This window comes from Triturus cristatus, chromosome 5_1, assembly GCF_964204655.1.
Source record: "Triturus cristatus chromosome 5_1, aTriCri1.1, whole genome shotgun sequence".
Classification (NCBI taxonomy): domain Eukaryota; kingdom Metazoa; phylum Chordata; class Amphibia; order Caudata; family Salamandridae; genus Triturus; species Triturus cristatus.
In genome coordinates this window covers 826,797,558-826,817,566 of record NC_140587.1, presented here as the reverse complement: position 1 = coordinate 826,817,566, position 20,009 = coordinate 826,797,558, and the positions used below count along the sequence as shown (strand labels likewise).

General features: G+C 41.9%; 1 protein-coding gene across 1 annotated transcript in view; it reads left to right on the top strand.

Annotated features, from left to right (window-relative positions):
* Positions 1-19,593, top strand: part of LOC146831535 (zinc finger BED domain-containing protein 5-like) — a 36,662-nt gene extending 17,069 nt beyond the window's left edge. Inside the window, exons 2-4 of the mRNA XM_085603934.1 lie at positions 4,463-4,537; positions 4,879-6,300; positions 19,519-19,593. Of these exons, the coding sequence (XP_085460060.1) occupies positions 4,463-4,537; positions 4,879-6,300; positions 19,519-19,593 (1,572 nt within the window). The remainder of the gene's footprint in view (positions 1-4,462; positions 4,538-4,878; positions 6,301-19,518) is intronic.
* Positions 19,594-20,009: the final 416 nt, after the last annotated feature.

Here is a 20,009-nt window from a genome sequence, read left to right as displayed (position 1 = left end):
AGTGGATATGAACTCCAGCTGTCAGCGAATGCCAAGTCATGAATGTTGACTCAGAACACCAACCTCACTCTCAATGAATAAATCACACAAAAAAAGACAGACTGGTACCAGCTCTCTCCTCTAAAGAACGTGAAACAGTTTCTTCAGAAAGTCATTTCAGAACTTCTGTTCAAGCCCTCATGGACTGGTATCTGTATTGTGGTAATTTCCTCCTGCCTGGCCTTCCAGACTCCACTTTGGCCATCCTTAAGGGAATCTTACATGCCACAGTATGTTTCATCCAGAGCTCATAGTAACATGATCACATCACCTTCCATCCAGATTCAGGGGCTCTGCTTGCTGGCCCACACCATCTTCAAAACCAGCTACATAATTTCCAAAGTTATCAAAACCAGCACCCCGCATATCTTGCTGGCAAACTCACAATTTCTGATGGTTCTAGCCACATCCACAGCCAAAACACCATCACAATGGGGATTAAGAAGTGTAAAAATGTCAAAAAAAGGCAGAAGGCCTTTACCATCTATGCACTGATAATCTGGGCCAACATCCCAGTATCCATCAGGTGCGGTAAACAACCTTTACAACGCAGTCATTACATCGCACTACATTTACAATGCAATCATTACATCGCAACATCCTTTACAACGCATGTCACTACAACGCATCTATTACATTGCATGTCACTACATCGCATGACACTACAACGCATGTCACTACAACGCAGGCATTACATTGCATGTCATTATAATGCATACCATTACAATGGATAGTACCCCTACACTATCTAACACTTACCCTTCTGTTGCACCCCCTGGAGTTAGAATAGTAATTTGTACCACTACACCAGTGTTCTTCAATCTGTGGGGCGCGCCCCCCAGGGGAGGCGCGCCACCATCCCAGGGGGGGGGCGCACTCCACGACAACCTTACCTTTGTTTTGTTATTCTTCAGTTCCAACGACGCACGTTACCAGCCATTACGAATTTTCCATTGGCCTGCTGCTCCCGCTTTCTCCAATCAGACGTTCCACCAATGAGGGGAGCAGCAGCTGAGATTGCAGGAAGTGCCGCGAAATTTGCGGCCATACAGCCCCTGCATGCCATTTCTGCTGCCTTTTCTTCCTGGTTTCAGCTGAAGGCTTTCTCGTTGCTTCGCTGAATCTGCGGTTTCCGTCGTTGTGAAGGGCTGTTTAAATCTTCATTTTCCCATCGTCGTTGAAGGCCTGCTAAAATCTGTGTTTTCCCGTCGTCATGGTGAAGAACTGCTGAAATCTACGTTTGCCCGTCCCCTCGCAAAAGGACTGCTGAAATCTGCACAGGTAAGAGGGGGGGGGGGGGTTGGGCTGATGTTCGGACATATTTTTCAGTTCGCACCTAAAAGCACGGCAGAATGCATGTTTGTTTGTGGGATTGCTTGTTAGCAATGATGGTGACATCACTTTCCTTGGATGGCTCCCCTCTCTCTTTTCCTTTTTATAGCTGTGATTGGTGATACCAGGGCCGGCTTTAGGGCGGTGCGACCGCTGCCACCGCACCGGGTGCTGGCTTCCTGGGGGCGCCGTGTTTGAGAGTTTATGCTTTTGAAGCACCTGCTGCAGTGTTTCTTTCCACCAGCAATTATAGAGCCTCACAAAAATGTCAAGATGACTGGTGTGATTAATTATCGTCCTGGAGAGAGATCAGCATTTAGCATAGTGGAGGTTTTGACATATGTGAAGTAAGTGCAGAGGGTTAATATGCCTGCTGCAAAGAACGTGTACCAAGTAGATTACAGAGTGAGTATGATGTAAACAGATCAGCAGGTTACTGCTTTCAAAAGAGACATCCTTTTGTTACTTGCAATTTATAACTTAAAGTCCTAATATACAATAGTGAGTTATTAACTTTCATCTTTGAACTGTATACACACTGCAAAGTATACATTATTAGAACATTGATTAATGTTGCAAAAAGGGATAATTTGGCTAGAAATCGATTCTTATTATTAAAGAAAACTCCCAACTATGCTGTTTGTTTTTCGACTCTGAGTTTGTGCTTCTCCACACCAAGCACTCTTAAACTATACTGCCTACCAGTATGGATGACATGTGACTCCTACACTTTCAGTCCTTTGGCTTATGTAACATTTCCTATACACTGATTTACACACGTCTGATTGATTCTCTCTGTGTAATGTGTGTGTGATGCAAAGTGCTCAGACACCCTACACTGGTATGAGTGGCGCTATATAACTAATTCAATGCATCTGAGAGGGTGTGGTTATGGAGACTTGGTCACTGTTAAAGGGTGCTAGTGAGAGAATCCGTGGTGGAGGTGGTCATCAGGCGGGGCGCCAACAAACATTGTCGCACAGGGCGCCACCAGCACTAAAGCCGGCCCTGGGTGATACAATGCACCTTACTTTATATGTCCATGTGCCAAAAGAATTCAAGGGCTCAATTACAGCAGGCCATGCTCATCAAGGTACTCACAGAGTAGGAAGAATACATGCAGGCAGACAAAGCAGTCGTTTGAAAAAGGCAGACAAACAAAGCAGTTGTACAGTAAGATACAATACAGAAATAACAAGCAGTCAAAGATTTGCGAATGATAAATGGTGATACCTCTGGCTTCCTCCCAGGGCCAAGAACAAAATTGGTAAACAATGCAAAATCTGACTGTAATGCTGACAGATAATAACTGTGCAAAAGGGAAGACAACTAAATGCAAGACACTGCAAAATTTGATTAAGAATAAAACCTATAAGAAATGTACAGGATGATAGATGGGGAAAATGCCAGCTGAAAGGGTGCCATGTACAGAGAAGGATTCTAGTAATATAGAATGCACCTAACTTTCTCCGCATAATTATGCATTTTCAGCATTTCCAGTGTGACAACAGCGCCAGCATGTTTTCAAGCACTTTTTACCCATGTATCTGTCGCGACATTGGAATGTTTTGCACTCGTTTTTCTTACTTTGAGCACTCTGTCCTAACATTGAGTTTGGCTGGTGGGGAAAAGACAGGTCCAATCACCATTCATGCAGCCGCACAGGGTCTTTGGGTTGACTCAATTAAACCGTTGGTTTATTCCTTTTTTTTTTTTGCACAGCCTCACAGCCGGTTTAAACGCCTGTTACACACGTTTCACTGCTTTTCACACTGGGTTTCAACCCTGATTGTTCAAGATTTTGGTTCTTCATTAGGCCAGGTACCCAAACGGGTCTATGGGAAAAATAACGTACTTTTTGCAGCATATGCTTCACAAAGGAGCTTGTAAAAATATATGGTGGGAGAGCACACATAACTGTGAAACTCATTAAGTGCAGGCTGTTCAAGAATAAAACAAAAATTGAAGTGTTTTTTGGTTTTTATTTGGTAAGATTTTAGGACCACATCTAAGTCTCAATGAAACATGGACCAAGTGCTTTACCTAGTCATGAAGTATTGAGTCCTGTCACACACTTTAGGTCAGTGACTTCTTAAGAGTTTCTCATTGCTCAAATCGGTACGATTTCTGATATTTATGTTTCCCTCACCTTCTTTGCTTGATTTTGCTTGCGAGAAAGTGTTTCTCATATAATCATTGAATTGTCACTCATAGGACACTAACATTATGAAAATGGCACACATAGCAATCTGAAACCTTGGCAGCTCTGCACTTCTCGGGAGACCCGTTGACTTCAAGTGTTCCAGTGCCCGGGAACTGAGTTTGCACAATGTAAAACTGTGAAAAGATATTATTTATAAAGAAATTAGCACTCATTTTTCCCAATATATCAAGGTGGTGTCTTAACCAATGGAGTCATAGCTTTGGCATAGGAAAGCTTTATATTTTTAATACAAATTTCAAAAATGGTACAGAGTGGGGGTACGGAGTATCCCAGGAGCCCTCCTTGTTCTGTTCCAGATGCCATTCAGCTGCACATGTTGTATGAACCCTTTTTGATGTAGTAGAATAAGTGATTTTTCCCAGTGCTTTTTTGCCCTGGCCGTCCGTCTGCAATATTGCAAAGGTCTATGAGCAAAGGCCAGGGCTCCATGAAAATTATGCGTCCATACTTAAACAGTCAAAAAAACACAAGTAAGACCTCTGAAGTTGAGATTCACAGGCAGTGCAAGTTTCTCTCCGTGCCTGTCACTGGGTCCTAAGGTGTTCCAAAATGCATGCTCATCCAATCCTGGGCTTCTCGGCAGAGTGTACATTGAACTTGAAAGAATGGAAAGCTAATGTGGTCCTGTCAGAAATCAAATGTTTAACTTGCTGATCATGGCCATCTTACCAGCCATCAGGACTTCAACTAATAACTTGCAGATCATGGTGTATTTTATTTGCCCTTAAGATAAGGCAGCAAGTAACTTCTAGGCATGTCATTCAGTCCCTTGCCCATCACTATGATTCTGATCTCGGGAGTGTCTTATGCAAATCATACTGAGAACATGCAAGTAATATTTCTTAAACATTTTCTCTTCATTGCAAGGGAAAAAGCTACTTGATCGCTAGGCTGAGGACTCCTATTCAAGCACAAGAAACATCTGAGGAAGTGAATAAGAAGGTACACATTTGTTTTTGAGTGATGGGTGAAGGGGCAGTGCTGAGGTCTGCCCTCACTAACCTTTGAACAAGTAGCTTGCAGAGCCTCATCGGTGATATACATGCTGCAGTATTTTTGAGAGCACCTACTTAAAGCCTGGATGGGCTGAAATTACTTTTTATCCACTTACAACAGAATTATTCTTTTATCAAAATTTATTGTATTTTAAAACCTAAGAATATTTTTTGTAAAGATTTTTTTTTTGGAAACTCCAAGGTTAAAAACCTCCTGTACCTCATGCAGCTGTAAAATTGCAGCCATGTACAATTCGCTAACATGCAGCTTCAAATTTTGTATTTTAGGTTAAGCAAGCATTTGTTATGGATCGTTTTCTGCTCCCAAAAGATGGTAGAGTGCTCAAGCGAAAGGCTGAAACAGAAAGCGACGGAGAGAGAAAAGCTACAAAAACAAGGAAATATGATTCCTCCTATTTGGACATTGGTTTCACCTGCATTGTTGTTAGTGGAGAAAGTAGACCACAGTGTGTGGTTTGTGGCATGATCTTAGCTAACGACAGCTTGAAGCCAACCAAACTAAGGCGTCACTTTGAAACGAAACATGGGTCTCTAGCAGGAAAAAGCAGAGATTTTTTTGCCAGGAAGTTGACAGAGATAACTCAGCAGAAAGAAGCGGTGAAACATGTGGCAAATACTCCTGCAACTGCATTAAAAGCATCATACCAAGTAGCATACCACATTGCCAAAAACAAAAGGCCCTTTGTAGATGGAGAAAAGGTGATTCTACCAGCATTGCTTGACGTAGCTAGGACAATGCTTGGTGAAAAAGCAGCAGAGAAGTTCAAAAGTATACCCATCTCAGACACAACAGTTTGCCGCCGCATCGCTGACATGTCAGAAGATATCCAGGGACAGCTCATAGCCAGGTTGAAATCCAGTTTGTTTGCTTTACAGCTGGATGAAGCAACTGATGTGTCAAAGGATGCCCATTTAATTGCTTATGTTCGTTACTGTTATGAAACGCTAGTATTAGAAGATTTTTTATTTTGCAAGCCAATCAAGGGGCGGGCAACAGGATCCGATTTGTTTGCCATGATCAATGACTTCCTGAATATCCATGCATTAAAATGGGAAAACTGTGTTGGTATCTGCAAAGATGGTGCTCCTTCAATGTGTAGTGCAAGGGCTGGCCTAAAAGCTAACGTATTGAAAGTGGCTCCACATATTTTGTGGACCCACTGCATGATACACCGGGAAGCCCTTGCTGTTCGAAACATGGACAGCGAACTAGAGGATGTGCTGAATTCTGCTATAAAAATTGTAAATTTTCTAAAGACCCATCCCACAAGAGCTCGTCTATTTGCAATTTTATGTGCAGAAATGGGAGCTGAGCATGATGGCTTGCTGTTTCATACAGAAGTGCGGTGGTTATCCCGGGGGAAAGTGCTGTCTCGCATCTTTGAATTAAGGAATGAAGTACGGCAGTTTCTTCTGTGTTTGGACCCCTGCAAAGCAGAACAACTATGCAATCCCCGCTGGCTTGTACTTCTAGCATACCTTGCTGACATTTTTGAGAAATTAAATTCCCTGAATCTGTCTCTGCAAGGAGCTGATATGACTTCTTTTACCATGAATAAAAAAATAACTGCATTCAAGAAGAAGCTTGAATTATGGAGAAGACTAGTTGAAGATGGCCTGTTTAAGCAGTTTCCGTGTTTAGTAGATGCTCTTTCGGAGACTGAATATGAACTTCCAAGTGTTACTGAGGTAATAAAAAATCATCTGACTTCTCTCAGGGACAGTTTGCAAAAGTATTTTCCTGAGGACAATGATCACTTCAATGACTGGGTCTTTCAACCATTTCTGGCAGAGGTGGCAAGCCATCTCCCAATCCGTATGCAGGAAGAACTGATCGATCTCCAAAGTGACCGCACTCTGCAGATGCATTTCAGCAAAGTCTCACTGGGAGAGTTTTGGATGAAAATGTCTGCAGAATATTCAGCTTTGAGAGAAACTGCTATCAAAACTCTCTTGCCTTTCAGCTCGTCCTATTTATGTGAGATTGGGTTCTCAGCACTTGCGGTACTAAAGACTAAGTACCGTTCAAGACTGGATGTGGAGCACAACCTGAGGATGGCAGTAGCAAAAATCCATCCTCAGATTGACCGTCTCTGTGGCGAAAAACAGGCACACCCGTCACAATAATGTTGGTGGTGTTATCAATCTGTCATGTGTAAAACAAAGCATCCTAGTAAAAACAATTTGCGCACATTTTATCTTGGAAAATTTTGTTTTGAGCTGTGTAAAAAGCCTCTGTCATTTAACCACACCCACTCACACACCTACAGTTAACTAAACTCTTATTGTGTTGCACATTATTTGCCGGATATGGCCCGGGATATGCGGGTGGCGGTCAATTATGTAGTGTACCAGATTCCACAAATTTCTGACAGGTGCTGGGGGGGCCCGACATTTAAAAAAATTCAGCAGGGGGGGCTCAACCTACAAAAGTTTGAAGACCTCTGCACTACACTATCCAACACTTACCTTACTGTTGCACCCCTTGGAGTTAGAATAGTAATTTTTACCACTACACTATCAAACACTTACCCTACTATTGCACCCCCTGGAGTTAGAATATTAATTTTTACCCCTACACTATCCAACACTTACCTTAAATTCAATGTAATGGTATGCGTTGCAATGGTATGCATTGTAAAGGTATAATGCGATGTGTTGGAATGCGTTGTAAATGTAGTTTTAAAAAACTCGTAGTGGTATGCGATGTAAATGTATGCGTTGTAAAGGATGTTGCAATGTAAAAACTGTGTGTGAAAGGCATGCCTTGTAAATGTATTCGTTGTAACATCATACATTCATCAGGTGCGCTCTAATGTTGTTGCTATTTAGGAAAGAGTTGAAGATCTTTCTTCTTTATCACAATGCAGTAATAGTACACTTCTGCTCCTAGATCCGAGTTACCATTCCTATCACTTGTTGACTGTTTACTTGCCTTTGACCCTGTACAGTGCTCCACTGTCTTTTGGCTAGGTTATTGCTTTACAAATATCACATGTATATCCCTCTGAAATTGGATTGGTCAAGCCACTTCTTTTATTTATTTAAAAATCCTGAATATTACATGTCACAAGCACGTTAACAAGTAATGACCAATAAGTAATGCTTTGAGATACATGGTACAGACATACAAGGCAAAGAAAAAGACAACCTGCACAGAGAGAAAGCACAAATAGTATGTACTGGTTTGTGCATGCCTGTGTTTACATGCACTATCATATAAAATGCAGAACGTTTGACCTTATCAATGCTTCTTCCTACATTAATGTGTTCCTTTTGCAGGATTGAGCTTCGGAAATTATTTTGATTCTGTCTGTAAAAGCCAAAAAATGACCTCATTTTCAATGTGTTCTATAAACAGTGTAATCTTAGAGTGCAGACTCCAAATAAATGTTTGGTGCAGATGTTTTCTGTTAAGCTGCAAAAGGCCATTTATGATGTGAAGCAAATGTTTAGGGTCATTAACATCCCATGTAGGAATATAAGAGGCAGGAATTCATCGAGTGAATGAAGCTAAACAAGACATGCTTTTTACATTGATGTCATAAATGTGAAGGTTTTGGTAACATGTTTAAAAAATCTGTTCCTTGTACAGGTTTCTAAATTATAGGATAAGGGCCATTATGCATATGAAATGGCTGGTTTAATAGTCCATAAACACTATTTGCGTGTAAGTGTATATATATGCATGTATATGTGTATGTGTGCAGATATGTGAATACAAAGCATGAACTTAGCCACAACTGTACATAATGTGTGGTTTTAGAACGGGTACTGCAGAATAATTAAGTGGGTAAGGAGCCGAGAGTAAACCAATACAAGAGGATGTTTATACTACAGTTGGTAAGTGTGGTGAATGAGACTTGCACAGTGGGCTGGAGAGCAAGGAGAGAAGCAAAGCGGCAGATCGAGTCAGAGTTGTAAGAGGTGGTAGCAATGTGCTGAAGGATTTAGCTTCTTCTGACAGTGAGAAAAGGACAAAATGGACTGGGACAACAGTTCAGATGATTGGAGAACAGCAGTGTAAAACCACTTATCTGTTAATGCTGCTGCTTTTCATATTCATTTTCTACCAGAGATCTTGATCTTAATTGCAAGCAACAGTTTGGTGCCAATATTGACTTGTGTAGGGGATACAGTACATTGTGAGGTAAAGTTTTTAGACAATGAGAGCATGTGGACTTATCTGAGGGTTGCTGTGAAACTGTAGTACTTTGGAACACCTTTATTTAAGCTTTCTGCTGCGTGAACTAGAGCCTGAATGCCAGTTCAGAACAACCACATGACTTGCATTATTAACTTGGCACTAGTTGCTGGTGTGGATTACTAAGGTCTGTAGAAAGTACTGGGATAAAATGTAGGAGGTGTTGAGGGCTTGCATGAGCATGCTCCGGTAGCAGTATCAAAGGGAAAAACAGCAGGGAGCAGATTGAGCTACAATCTTACTTGGTCTTTCCCCTTTTTAGAGCCACTGTTATGTCTAGGATGGCTCCAAGTGGACAAACCCACAGATCATGCATACTGTCTGTTCTGGAGCAACAGAAGAATTTCTACGTGGAGCGAAATCCTCTAAGTGTATGGAACTTGGTAAATGAATTTCTCACCCTTTAAATGGACATAGCGAGCAAGCCATTGGATTGAAGCAACCTTTATAGAGTTCACCACTGAAAGTTGAATACCTATATATTGTGAAAAACAATGATTGTTGAGAAGGAACAATGTTTCATTGAATACATTCCCCACTTCAACCACCCTAGATAGAAGCAACAGCTTTTTTTTTTTTTAAGTTTAACTTTATTTGGAACACTTAACGGCAGGTACATAAAGATAAAAGAAACAATGATGATCAAGAACTAACAATTTGAAAATATAACAATATGACAATATGAAAATACGTTGAGAAGTATGAAGAATAAACTGCCTAAAAGTCTGATGATATAGAAATTAACATCTATCATCCACTGTGGGACAAATTGAATGAAATATAATGGTAAGGGGGATATAAGTGAAAAAAACAATATAAAATACAATAATAAAATCTACAGATAATGACAGAGAAGTATAATGCATATAAGTTTAAGGTGGTTTCTGTACCCCAATAGGGGTTAAGACATTCTTACTAGCAAGTAAGCTAGATTTGGACAAACATAGCAATTGGAAGCCATAATATGTCTCTTTTTATAGCTCAGGAAATGGGAGAAACATAATTAATATCGAGTCTGCAGTTAAAACTTATAGTGTGCCACCAAGATTGGAAAGTAACATCCTGCACATGTTTCCAATTAGATGTTGTTAGATGAAAAGCAACAGCTACTAGTAAGTCCACCAATTTATGTCCTTGGGCTGATACAAACTAGTCTGTGGGAAAAACTACCTAGGAAAATATTTGAAAATGAAAAGGGAATATTAAACTAAAATACTTGTTTCCAAAACGAGTAAATAGCAGGGCATTTAAAAAGCATATGCTCTGCATCAGCGTATGAGCAATTACAGGACCAACACAATTAATTTAAATCATTAGAAAAAAGTTTCAAGCAAATGGGGGTAAGTAATAATTGGTGATGAATAAATAAAAGTGTTTGTAAAATATTCGCAGCCCTGCTGGATTTCTGCATTTTTCACCAAATTTTGTTCCGCAAACCAATAGGCCAACATTCCAATAAGTTTGTTTCCCATGCTTACTCAGTCTTAGATTTAGGTCCATCATCAGAAGATTATAATATTTCAGAGATAGTAGAGTCTTTAGGATTAGTGGATAGTAGTGGAAATGATGCAGCAGATTCAGGGGTAGAATTAGCTGTATGGGGTATCCTTGATACTAAATTGGTTAGAGATGTGCGGAGGAGCTCGTATTGCTTCAGGGATGAAGAGGGTAAGACAAATCTTACCTGAAGATTAGAAAAGGATAAGATCTGATCCTTATCAATGCAACAAATTCCTTGGCCCTCCAAGTTTTCCACTATGTAAAACAAATGTTGATTTGGATAGTACGATTATACCAAATAGATTTCAATTGAAAATAAGTGACAGAAATATGAGTAGAGGTAGAGGTGACAAAATGTGCTGGGAGTGTGCGATAACAGGAGTACGTGATTGGGAAACATGAGTGGTAAATGATAATACTTCTGCAAAGTCAAAAGGGGCCACAAGGAATTTTTCTAAAAAGATCCATAAAGGAGCATTGGAGGTGTGAGTGGGATTACGTCAGTAAATCGATTGTTTTAAGTAAAAATCATAGTGGTAGTGCCTTAAATATGGGGAGTAGAGAACACCTTCAGATTTACTTCTTTTTAAGGTTGACAAAGTTATTCAAAATTGTTTGCCCTTCCACAGAAATTTGCAGAGCATTGGATCTATTCTTTTATAATAGAGATTTAGTATATGAATTGGGATCATAGAAATGATGTACAATATTATAGTTGTCAACATTAGCTCACTAGAGTTCAATCTACCCCAAAAATAACGGGTTCCATCTTAAAACTGTATCATTTCCGAACTTAGTAATATGATCAAAATTTAATTTCAGGTTTAACACTGTTTAAACAATAACCTGACAATTAAGAGGAAACAGAAACATGTTCTCAGAAATTTGGAAGAGATTTGGTTGGATGAGAGTAGAATAAAAGGATGTCGTCAAAATAAACAGACATTTGTATGTACTTGAAACCTTTAAAAGTTGGGGTCTTGCCGGATTTTAGTCAAAAAGGTTTTCAAAGCAATGATGAACAAAAGAGGAGACAAAGGACTACCTTGATGCACTTTGTAGTGATGAAGGTCCACACAGGAAGGATGTAATTCAGTAATTTATTTCATGAAGATAACAAGTAGTAAGGTTCAGGACATCAAGTAGTTAAGTTATATATCAGAGCACCACCAGGAGCTGCCTGTCAGCTGCTCAGCCCATGACCAACTGTCACTTCAGCTCTCAGTGACCCAACATTCCGAGGCATCATCAGACTCCAACATTCTAATGAGTCAGAGCACAGGCACTGGCTGAGCAGGGGTGGTAAAATACCTTACAGTATATATGCAGGATACTACACACTTGCCTAAACAAAGGAAAATAATCCTACTGATAAGATTAACAAAAGTATCAGCTTTAGGACCAGTGTATAGTAATTACATTAAACTAAAATTTTAACGGGGAAACCAATCTATTTTAGTGCTTCAAACATGAAATCCCATCCAATTTTGTCAAAAGATTTCTCAGCTTCTTGATCAATAGCAGCCATATGATAGGCTAACATAGAGGCATTGCCGGAGATGTGAAAAAAGAGGTGAGCATTATCAGAGATGAGTCGATCCTTGGCAAACAGTTTCTACTAATTCATTAATACTGTGCGTTTGGGAACATATGCATCAGAATTATGGGGACTAAGTCCACTCATACCATAAGAATGTGTTGGCCTGCTTCCTGGCTAGCTCATAGTGTGCCAACTATACCCATAAATCCTCACAGGGTACCAGATGGTGCCACAAACTCAGAGATGTTATGAACTTTTTTTCAGCTTATGTCCTGCGACGAATAACCCACTGGGAGCATGTATTGTTGCAGAAACTACCTTTACCAAAATGCGTCACTTTAAACTCACCCAAAGGGCCTACTGAGGGTGGAAATGATATTTATGGGAGCAACACATGTCTGCAATCATTGTTGCCGGTTCGGCTGGTGAACAACGACTGGGAAGTCCAAAACGCATTTGGTCTGATAAAATCTTTTTGATGTAAAGTTTCTGATTATATATATATATATATATATAATATATATATATATATATATATATATATATATTCACTGAAAAAACCATAGGTTTCACACAAGTTATAGTTAGCGGACATTTTACTGATAAAAAACCATTGAAATTCCCCCGTTATAGTTAGTGCAGGCAACTATAACTCACGCGACCGCAATCCTCTGCTGATGCTAATACTGTATTTAGACACTTATTTACCCATGTCTTCTTCCATAAATTTTTAGCTATACATATATTACAAATATTTTTTTTTCATAAAGACACATATGTCATCAGCAGAGGATTGCGGTCGCGTGAGTTATAGTTGCCTGCACTAACTATAACGGGGGAATTTCAATGGTTTTTTATCAGTAAAATGTCCGCTAACTATAACTTGTGTGAAACCTATGGTTTTTTCAGTGAATTTGCAAGGTTTTTTAAATGCTAATTCCTAACTATAACGTGTGTGAAACCTATGGTTTTTTCAGTGAATTTGTACGGTTTTTTAAATGCTAAGTTACTTTACGCCGTTCGTGGCGTGCGCGCCCACAGTACGCAGTTCGTTCCGTGCGCGCACGGTGCGCTTCGCGCACCGTGCGCGCACAGTGAGCACTTTACGCAGTTAGTGCCGTGCACGCACGGTGGGCACGCGGTGCGCTACGCGCACCGCGTGCCCACGTTACGCTAAATGGGCCATGTACGCACGATGCGCTTCGCGCACCGTCCGCACACGGAGGCCGTATTAGGCACATCGTTGTTAATGGTTATCTACAGATTGTCTTTAGAAAATAAAAAGCCAGGCGCAAAAGGTAGGCGTACGGTAAGCGTAATCGGCGATTTTTTTCGAAAATAAAAAAATTTACATTTTTTGCCTTTTGGGTTCTTTGGGGACACCATAACAATGACTGGGTGGTTGGGAGCTGTCTATCAAGCCGCTTTTACTGTTTTCGGACTTTGTTTTTCCTCCACTCCCCTCAGAGTGCGAGAGAGAAAATGGCGGCCGACACTTCCTGGTTTCGACCGACTCGAATGTTTACTAAGATCTAACAGCCAATCAGAATCGCGCTCGCGCACGTCACCGAACGCGTACGGTAAGCTTACCGTAAGCGCACCGTAAGCGCACCGTAAGCTGGCTCAGATATATATATTGATTTAAATGCTATTTTCTCAGGAACTACTGAACAGATTTACACCAGACCTACAAAAGGCACTTCCTTGACCTGAGGACTACCTCTCTGCCAAATTTCAAGTAACTCTGTTCAGCCGTTCGGGCTGTAGCTGTGTCTAAGGGTCCTATGGAAAAATGCATGGGAAAAACGCGTTTTGGGACCCCCCTTTTTTCTCAGCCCCCGCTTGACGAATCCCCCCGAGACTTTCAGGGTAGGAGCGGACCGTAGCGCCCCATTAGTTTTGAAAATTTCGCGAGGATTCGTCGACCGGCGCCAAAGTTATTCAAAATAGAATGTTGCGGATTTCCTATGGAAATGTGGTCCTAACTATAACTATCTACTGGCGACCGCCAGTAGATAATGTATATATATATATATATATATTACTGCTCCCAAGGTGCCCACGTGGCAGGAAAGCACTCCAGAACCTGCGATGCCTCTCGATGCCCCAGCAGAGGAAAATGCGGCCAGACGCGTTTCGAGTTTCCATCTCTTTTTCAATGGCCGTTCACCTGTTTCCTGTGGCCAAGTCCCGCCTACATACTCTGCTCCTGCCTCCTGATAGGCGAGTGTGTGACTGGCAGTTCCCACAGAATTGTGGTTAATGTAGTGCGGCACCAAATAAAACCCTGAATGGGTGCCAAAGGATAAGGATCACTAATGCACGCCCTGAATGGGCTGACCCCTTTGTAAACTTCTTCTTGGCTTAGATTCCCTCGAGGAACTGGGGAGATCCCCAGCTGACGACCCGCTTATGTTAGAGCGGTGGTGCTCTCCTCGCGGCTGGACAAGCCGCGTTTAAATTACTGCTCCCAAGGTGCCCACGTGGCAGGAAAGCACTCCAGAACCTGCGATGCCTCTCGATGCCCCAGCAGAGGAAAATGCGGCCAGACGCGTTTCGAGTTTCCATCTCTTTTTCAATGGCCGTTCACCTGTTTCCTGTGGCCAAGTCCCGCCTACATACTCTGCTCCTGCCTCCTGATAGGCGAGTGTGTGACTGGCAGTTCCCACAGAATTGTGGTTAATGTAGTGCGGCACCAAATAAAACCCTGAATGGGTGCCAAAGGATAAGGATCACTAATGCACGCCCTGAATGGGCTGACCCCTTTGTAAACTTCTTCTTGGCTTAGATTCCCTCGAGGAACTGGGGAGATCCCCAGCTGACGACCCGCTTATGTTAGAGCGGTGGTGCTCTCCTCGCGGCTGGACAAGCCGCGTTTAAATTACTGCTCCCAAGGTGCCCACGTGGCAGGAAAGCACTCCAGAACCTGCGATGCCTCTCGATGCCCCAGCAGAGGAAAATGTGGCCAGACGCGTTTCGAGTTTCCATCTCTTTTTCAATGGCCGTTCACCTGTTTCCTGTGGCCAAGTCCCGCCTACATACTCTGCTCCTGCCTCCTGATAGGCGAGTGTGTGACTGGCAGTTCCCACAGAATTGTGGTTAATGTAGTGCGGCACCAAATAAAACCCTGAATGGGTGCCAAAGGATAAGGATCACTAATGCACGCCCTGAATGGGCTGACCCCTTTGTAAACTTCTTCTTGGCTTAGATTCCCTCGAGGAACTGGGGAGATCCCCAGCTGACGACCCGCTTATGTTAGAGCGGTGGTGCTCTCCTCGCGGCTGGACAAGCCGCGTTTAAATTACTGCTCCCAAGGTGCCCACGTGGCAGGAAAGCACTCCAGAACCTGCGATGCCTCTCGATGCCCCAGCAGAGGAAAATGCGGCCAGACGCGTTTCGAGTTTCCATCTCTTTTTCAATGGCCGTTCACCTGTTTCCTGTGGCCAAGTCCCGCCTACATACTCTGCTCCTGCCTCCTGATAGGCGAGTGTGTGACTGGCAGTTCCCACAGAATTGTGGTTAATGTAGTGCGGCACCAAATAAAACCCTGAATGGGTGCCAAAGGATAAGGATCACTAATGCACGCCCTGAATGGGCTGACCCCTTTGTAAACTTCTTCTTGGCTTAGATTCCCTCGAGGAACTGGGGTGCTTTCCTGCCACGTGGGCACCTTGGGAGCAGTAATTTAAACGCGGCTTGTCCAGCCGCGAGGAGAGCACCACCGCTCTAACATAAGCGGGTCGTCAGCTGGGGATCTCCCCAGTTCCTCGAGGGAATCTAAGCCAAGAAGAAGTTTACAAAGGGGTCAGCCCATTCAGGGCGTGCATTAGTGATCCTTATCCTTTGGCACCCATTCAGGGTTTTATTTGGTGCCGCACTACATTAACCACAATTCTGTGGGAACTGCCAGTCACACACTCGCCTATCAGGAGGCAGGAGCAGAGTATGTAGGCGGGACTTGTCCACAGGAAACAGGTGAACGGCCATTGAAAAAGAGATGGAAACTCGAACCGCGTCTGGCCGCATTTTCCTCTGCTGGGGCATCGAGAGGCATCGCAGGTTCTGGAGTGCTTTCCTGCCACGTGGGCACCTTGGGAGCAGTAATTTAAACGCGGCTTGTCCAGCCGCGAGGAGAGCACCACCGCTCTAACATAAGCGGGTCGTCAGCTGGGGATCTCCCCAGTTCCTCGAGGGAATCTAAGCCAAGAAGAAGTTTACAAAGGGGTCAGCCCATTCAGGGCGTGCATTAGTGATCCTTATCCTTTGGCACCCATTCAGGGTTTTATTTGGTGCCGCACTACATTAACCACAATTCTGTGGGAACTGCCAGTCACACACTCGCCTATCAGGAGGCAGGAGCAGAGTATGTAGGCGGGACTTGGCCACAGGAAACAGGTGAACGGCCATTGAAAAAGAGATGGAAACTCGAAACGCGTCTGGACGCATTTTGCTCTGCTGGGGCATCGAGAGGCATCGCAGGTTCTGGAGTGCTTTCCTGCCACGTGGGCACCTTGGGAGCAGTAATATATATATATATATATATATATATATATATATATATATATATATTTGAGACCTAAAAAGTCTAAAGATGTATATATAGAAAACTTCTCTTTAACTTTAATAATGAAGAATAAAGACAGCAATTATTACATTAAAAAGTCAATTTTAAGACATGCAATATTAGCAAAATAAAAAAAATTGCTTTAAAAAATGATGAATTAAAAGTCTCGAAATTCAGAAATGTTTTTCCTGCTCCGAGAGTCATTAAGAACCATGAACTATCCAGCTTCCACAGACAATGTTTCCGTTGGTGGCCTAATTGCAAATTACAAAGAACAAATGTGGTTGTGTCCAACCCAATCAGCAGCCGCTGATGGTGTGTCAACCAGTACTAAAGCTGCAGAGGACAAACCAGAATCCAAACATCCAGGAGCCAGAGCATCCAGGGAAGGATCATACTATGCATTCTGTAGTAACAGCAATCGCATAGAACAGCTCCGGAAAAGGGTTCCTAATGGTCCCATCAGCAGATTCATATCCATAAATGTTGCCGTTTGCATTCCAGGACATACATCCAAGGCACATTCGAAAGTACACAATGGAAAGCAGAACACAGACTGTACACAATATAACCATATAGGGCAAAAGTGAAAAGACAGTTGTCATCAAGTTCCTGAAGTAAGCGCATGTCAAAATACTGTATCAAGCATTAACGGCACAGCAGCACATGTGGTGGTACCATTCCCAATTGGCCGCATGGTGGAACATGCATTGTGAGCAACAAAAATAGAAACAGATTTCTGAAATCAGAAATAGAATAATCAATATACCTCCAAAAAATCTGGAAATCAGGGAGTGTATAAAAGATTAAATCAGTCTTAAGACAGTCTGGAAAGTACTAACAAACGCAGAACCAATCGCTTTGAAAAAATGTACTATTCCAGCAGTAGTCGAAGCATTAAACATGTGGTGTACAAGTTCTCCAAAATGTTGAGGGAGCTGATTTGAAACATACAAATAAACAATAACTAAACCAGCTAAACAAATTGGGATTAGATGAATGGAGTAATAAAAAGAGAAGCAGATAGGGATGTGAAGAAGCCTATAGGAAGAAAGGAAGGTAAGATAAGCAGAAGAAACAGATCAAAGAGAAGACTAACCCAAGAAAAAGGAAACAGAGAAAGTAAAATATCATACAAATAATGACTGAGAAACATACCTATGAATAATAATAACACGAAGAGGGGGTGGCAACACCAGAAGATATTAGTGACATCTTCATTCCAAAAGACGGACTGTGTAGCTAGGATGTGGGCTAAAGTATCATACAGGGTGGGACCATGGGATTCGAGACTAAAAGACACAAAAGCTGTATAAGGAAAAGAAAGAAAACATGAGTGGAACAAATCACAAAGGAAGAGAGTATTCATTACATACTGCAGATGAAACACTAACAGCAAAATGTTACTATCAGACAGAACATATGGTGAAAGAAACAATTGTTTAATTCTTGAGGTCCCCTAGGGATAAAACAGAACTTTTAATTCTAGTTCTTTATTACAACACTTTATATTTTATTCATGTCTGATTGGCAAAATTAATAAAGTATTTTTTGACACAATTTGGATATTTTTAACTTCACTACTCACTCCTCACTATACACCTCTTACCAGCTCCGCAGTAAACTGGCGTCGCAGCACACTAGGGTGGCATTCGGCCACTCCTAATGGGGCCCAATGATTAGGCATGTCACCAACCAGGTTGGTGAGTGAGGGCTTTTCTAAAAACCTAGCGGGTTTTTCTTCACAGTAGATTTTTACTGTGACTACACATGCTTGCTCTTCCTTTCCCCCTTTTTTTCTATTTTTGTCACACTCCTCTGTTGATTGTTTAATTCTTGAGATCTCCATGTTGCTGAAGAAATTTCTTGAGAACAGCAGGCTCTTCATAAGTAGTTGTTTCATCTTTTAAAGTCACCTAAAAAAAACAGGGATGGTGAAGACCAAATCTGGTGTTCACGGCTCTCAGTGCAGTTCACATGTCCAAAAGCTGCTTCCGATAATCTGCCTTTGCTATATCTGAAACAGAGCCTACATCCTGACTATATTATTTGTTTTTTTTATTTTGACAGCAGTTTTATTTTTAAAAGATCAGTATATTGCAAGAAGAATAGAATAACTTCTCTTGGTTTAGTTGAAACTCTTGGACCAAGTCTGTGTGCTCTGTAAATGTTGAAACAAGTAGTGGAAGACATATCAAGAAGCTTCAGAAGAAAGGACTGGATGTAAGCAATAGAATCAGGACATTCAATACTTTTGGGAAGGCCAAAAGGTTTGATATTATTCCATTGGTTGCGATTCTCAAGGTCCTAAGTGTATTTTTTAAGTGCTGAAATCTCTGATTCCAGATGTGGTGGGGTGTATCTCGTAGATCTTCAATCCTTTGTTTTACCATTGAAACGTATGTGTCTAGAGAGGGTCATTTATCGTCTAGATCCTGTTCACTTGGAAAAAACAAGAAACATCCACTGCCCATGTTAAAACTTGTTTGGCTGGGGTGTTCAATTGGCTTACGTGCACTCAGCTAAAATGTAATGAAGATAAAACCGAGATTTTATTCTTTGGGGAATTTCCTCCTCAGGTTTGGCATACTTTTTGGCCAGCTGCGTCTCCTAGGCCCTAACCTTCAGGGCTCCCTGTAAAAAAATATCAGGATTTGGTTTGATGAAAAGCTTAGTTTCTGCACCCAAATTAATACACTGACAGGTACCTGTTTTGGCATCCTGAAGCTTCTCTGAAGATTTCTGCCCCTCTTGCCCTTAGCAGCAAAAGAAACGGTTGTTCGAGCTCTCGTTACCGCCCGCATCGATTACGCGAATGCACTGTATGTGGGCCTTCCCACCTACCTAATGGACAAACTTCAGGTGGTACAAAATGCCGCTGCCCGTCTGCTTCTTGGCCTTCCCAAATGTACCAGTGTCAGGCAACATCTGCGCAATCTGCACTGGTTACCGGTAAAGGCAAGGGTCACTTTTAAGGCCCGGGTAACAGCTCATGCTGCGCTCTACGAATATGGCCACCCATCTCAGGAAACGCTTTCAGTTCTTCTCCCCTAGCAGACATTTGCGTTCCTCTAACATGCTCATGGCCTCTTTTCCTAGATTTCGCTTGAAATGAAAGGGCGGCAGTTCCCTGGCCTATTTAGCAGCTATGGCATGGAACTCCCTACCTTTTGACTTGTGCAGCTTACAGAACTGTACCCAGTTTAGGAATAAACTAAAAACCTTAATTTTCAACTGAGCTTGTTCTGTGGTGTTCTTTACTCCTTATCTCTCTCCCCTTTTCTACTGACTCTTGGGCTTGTGCCGGGACACTCTTTGAGTAGCTGTGCACTTTAAAACCTTGATAACATAACATAACATGTTGTAGGATGCTATTAATTTGCTCCATAAAAGATTTTAAGGTACTAATGTCATCAAGTATCACTTCCATGGAAATAGGAGTCAATTTAACTGGAGATGGGAGATCCTACTTCGGTATTGTATTAGATCCCAGTGGTGTTTTGCTGAGTGTCAAGTGTCAATTGTTGCAGGGACAGTATCAGATGTCTGAATGATAGTGTCCTTCATATCTTGTAGAGCACAGTTGTGAC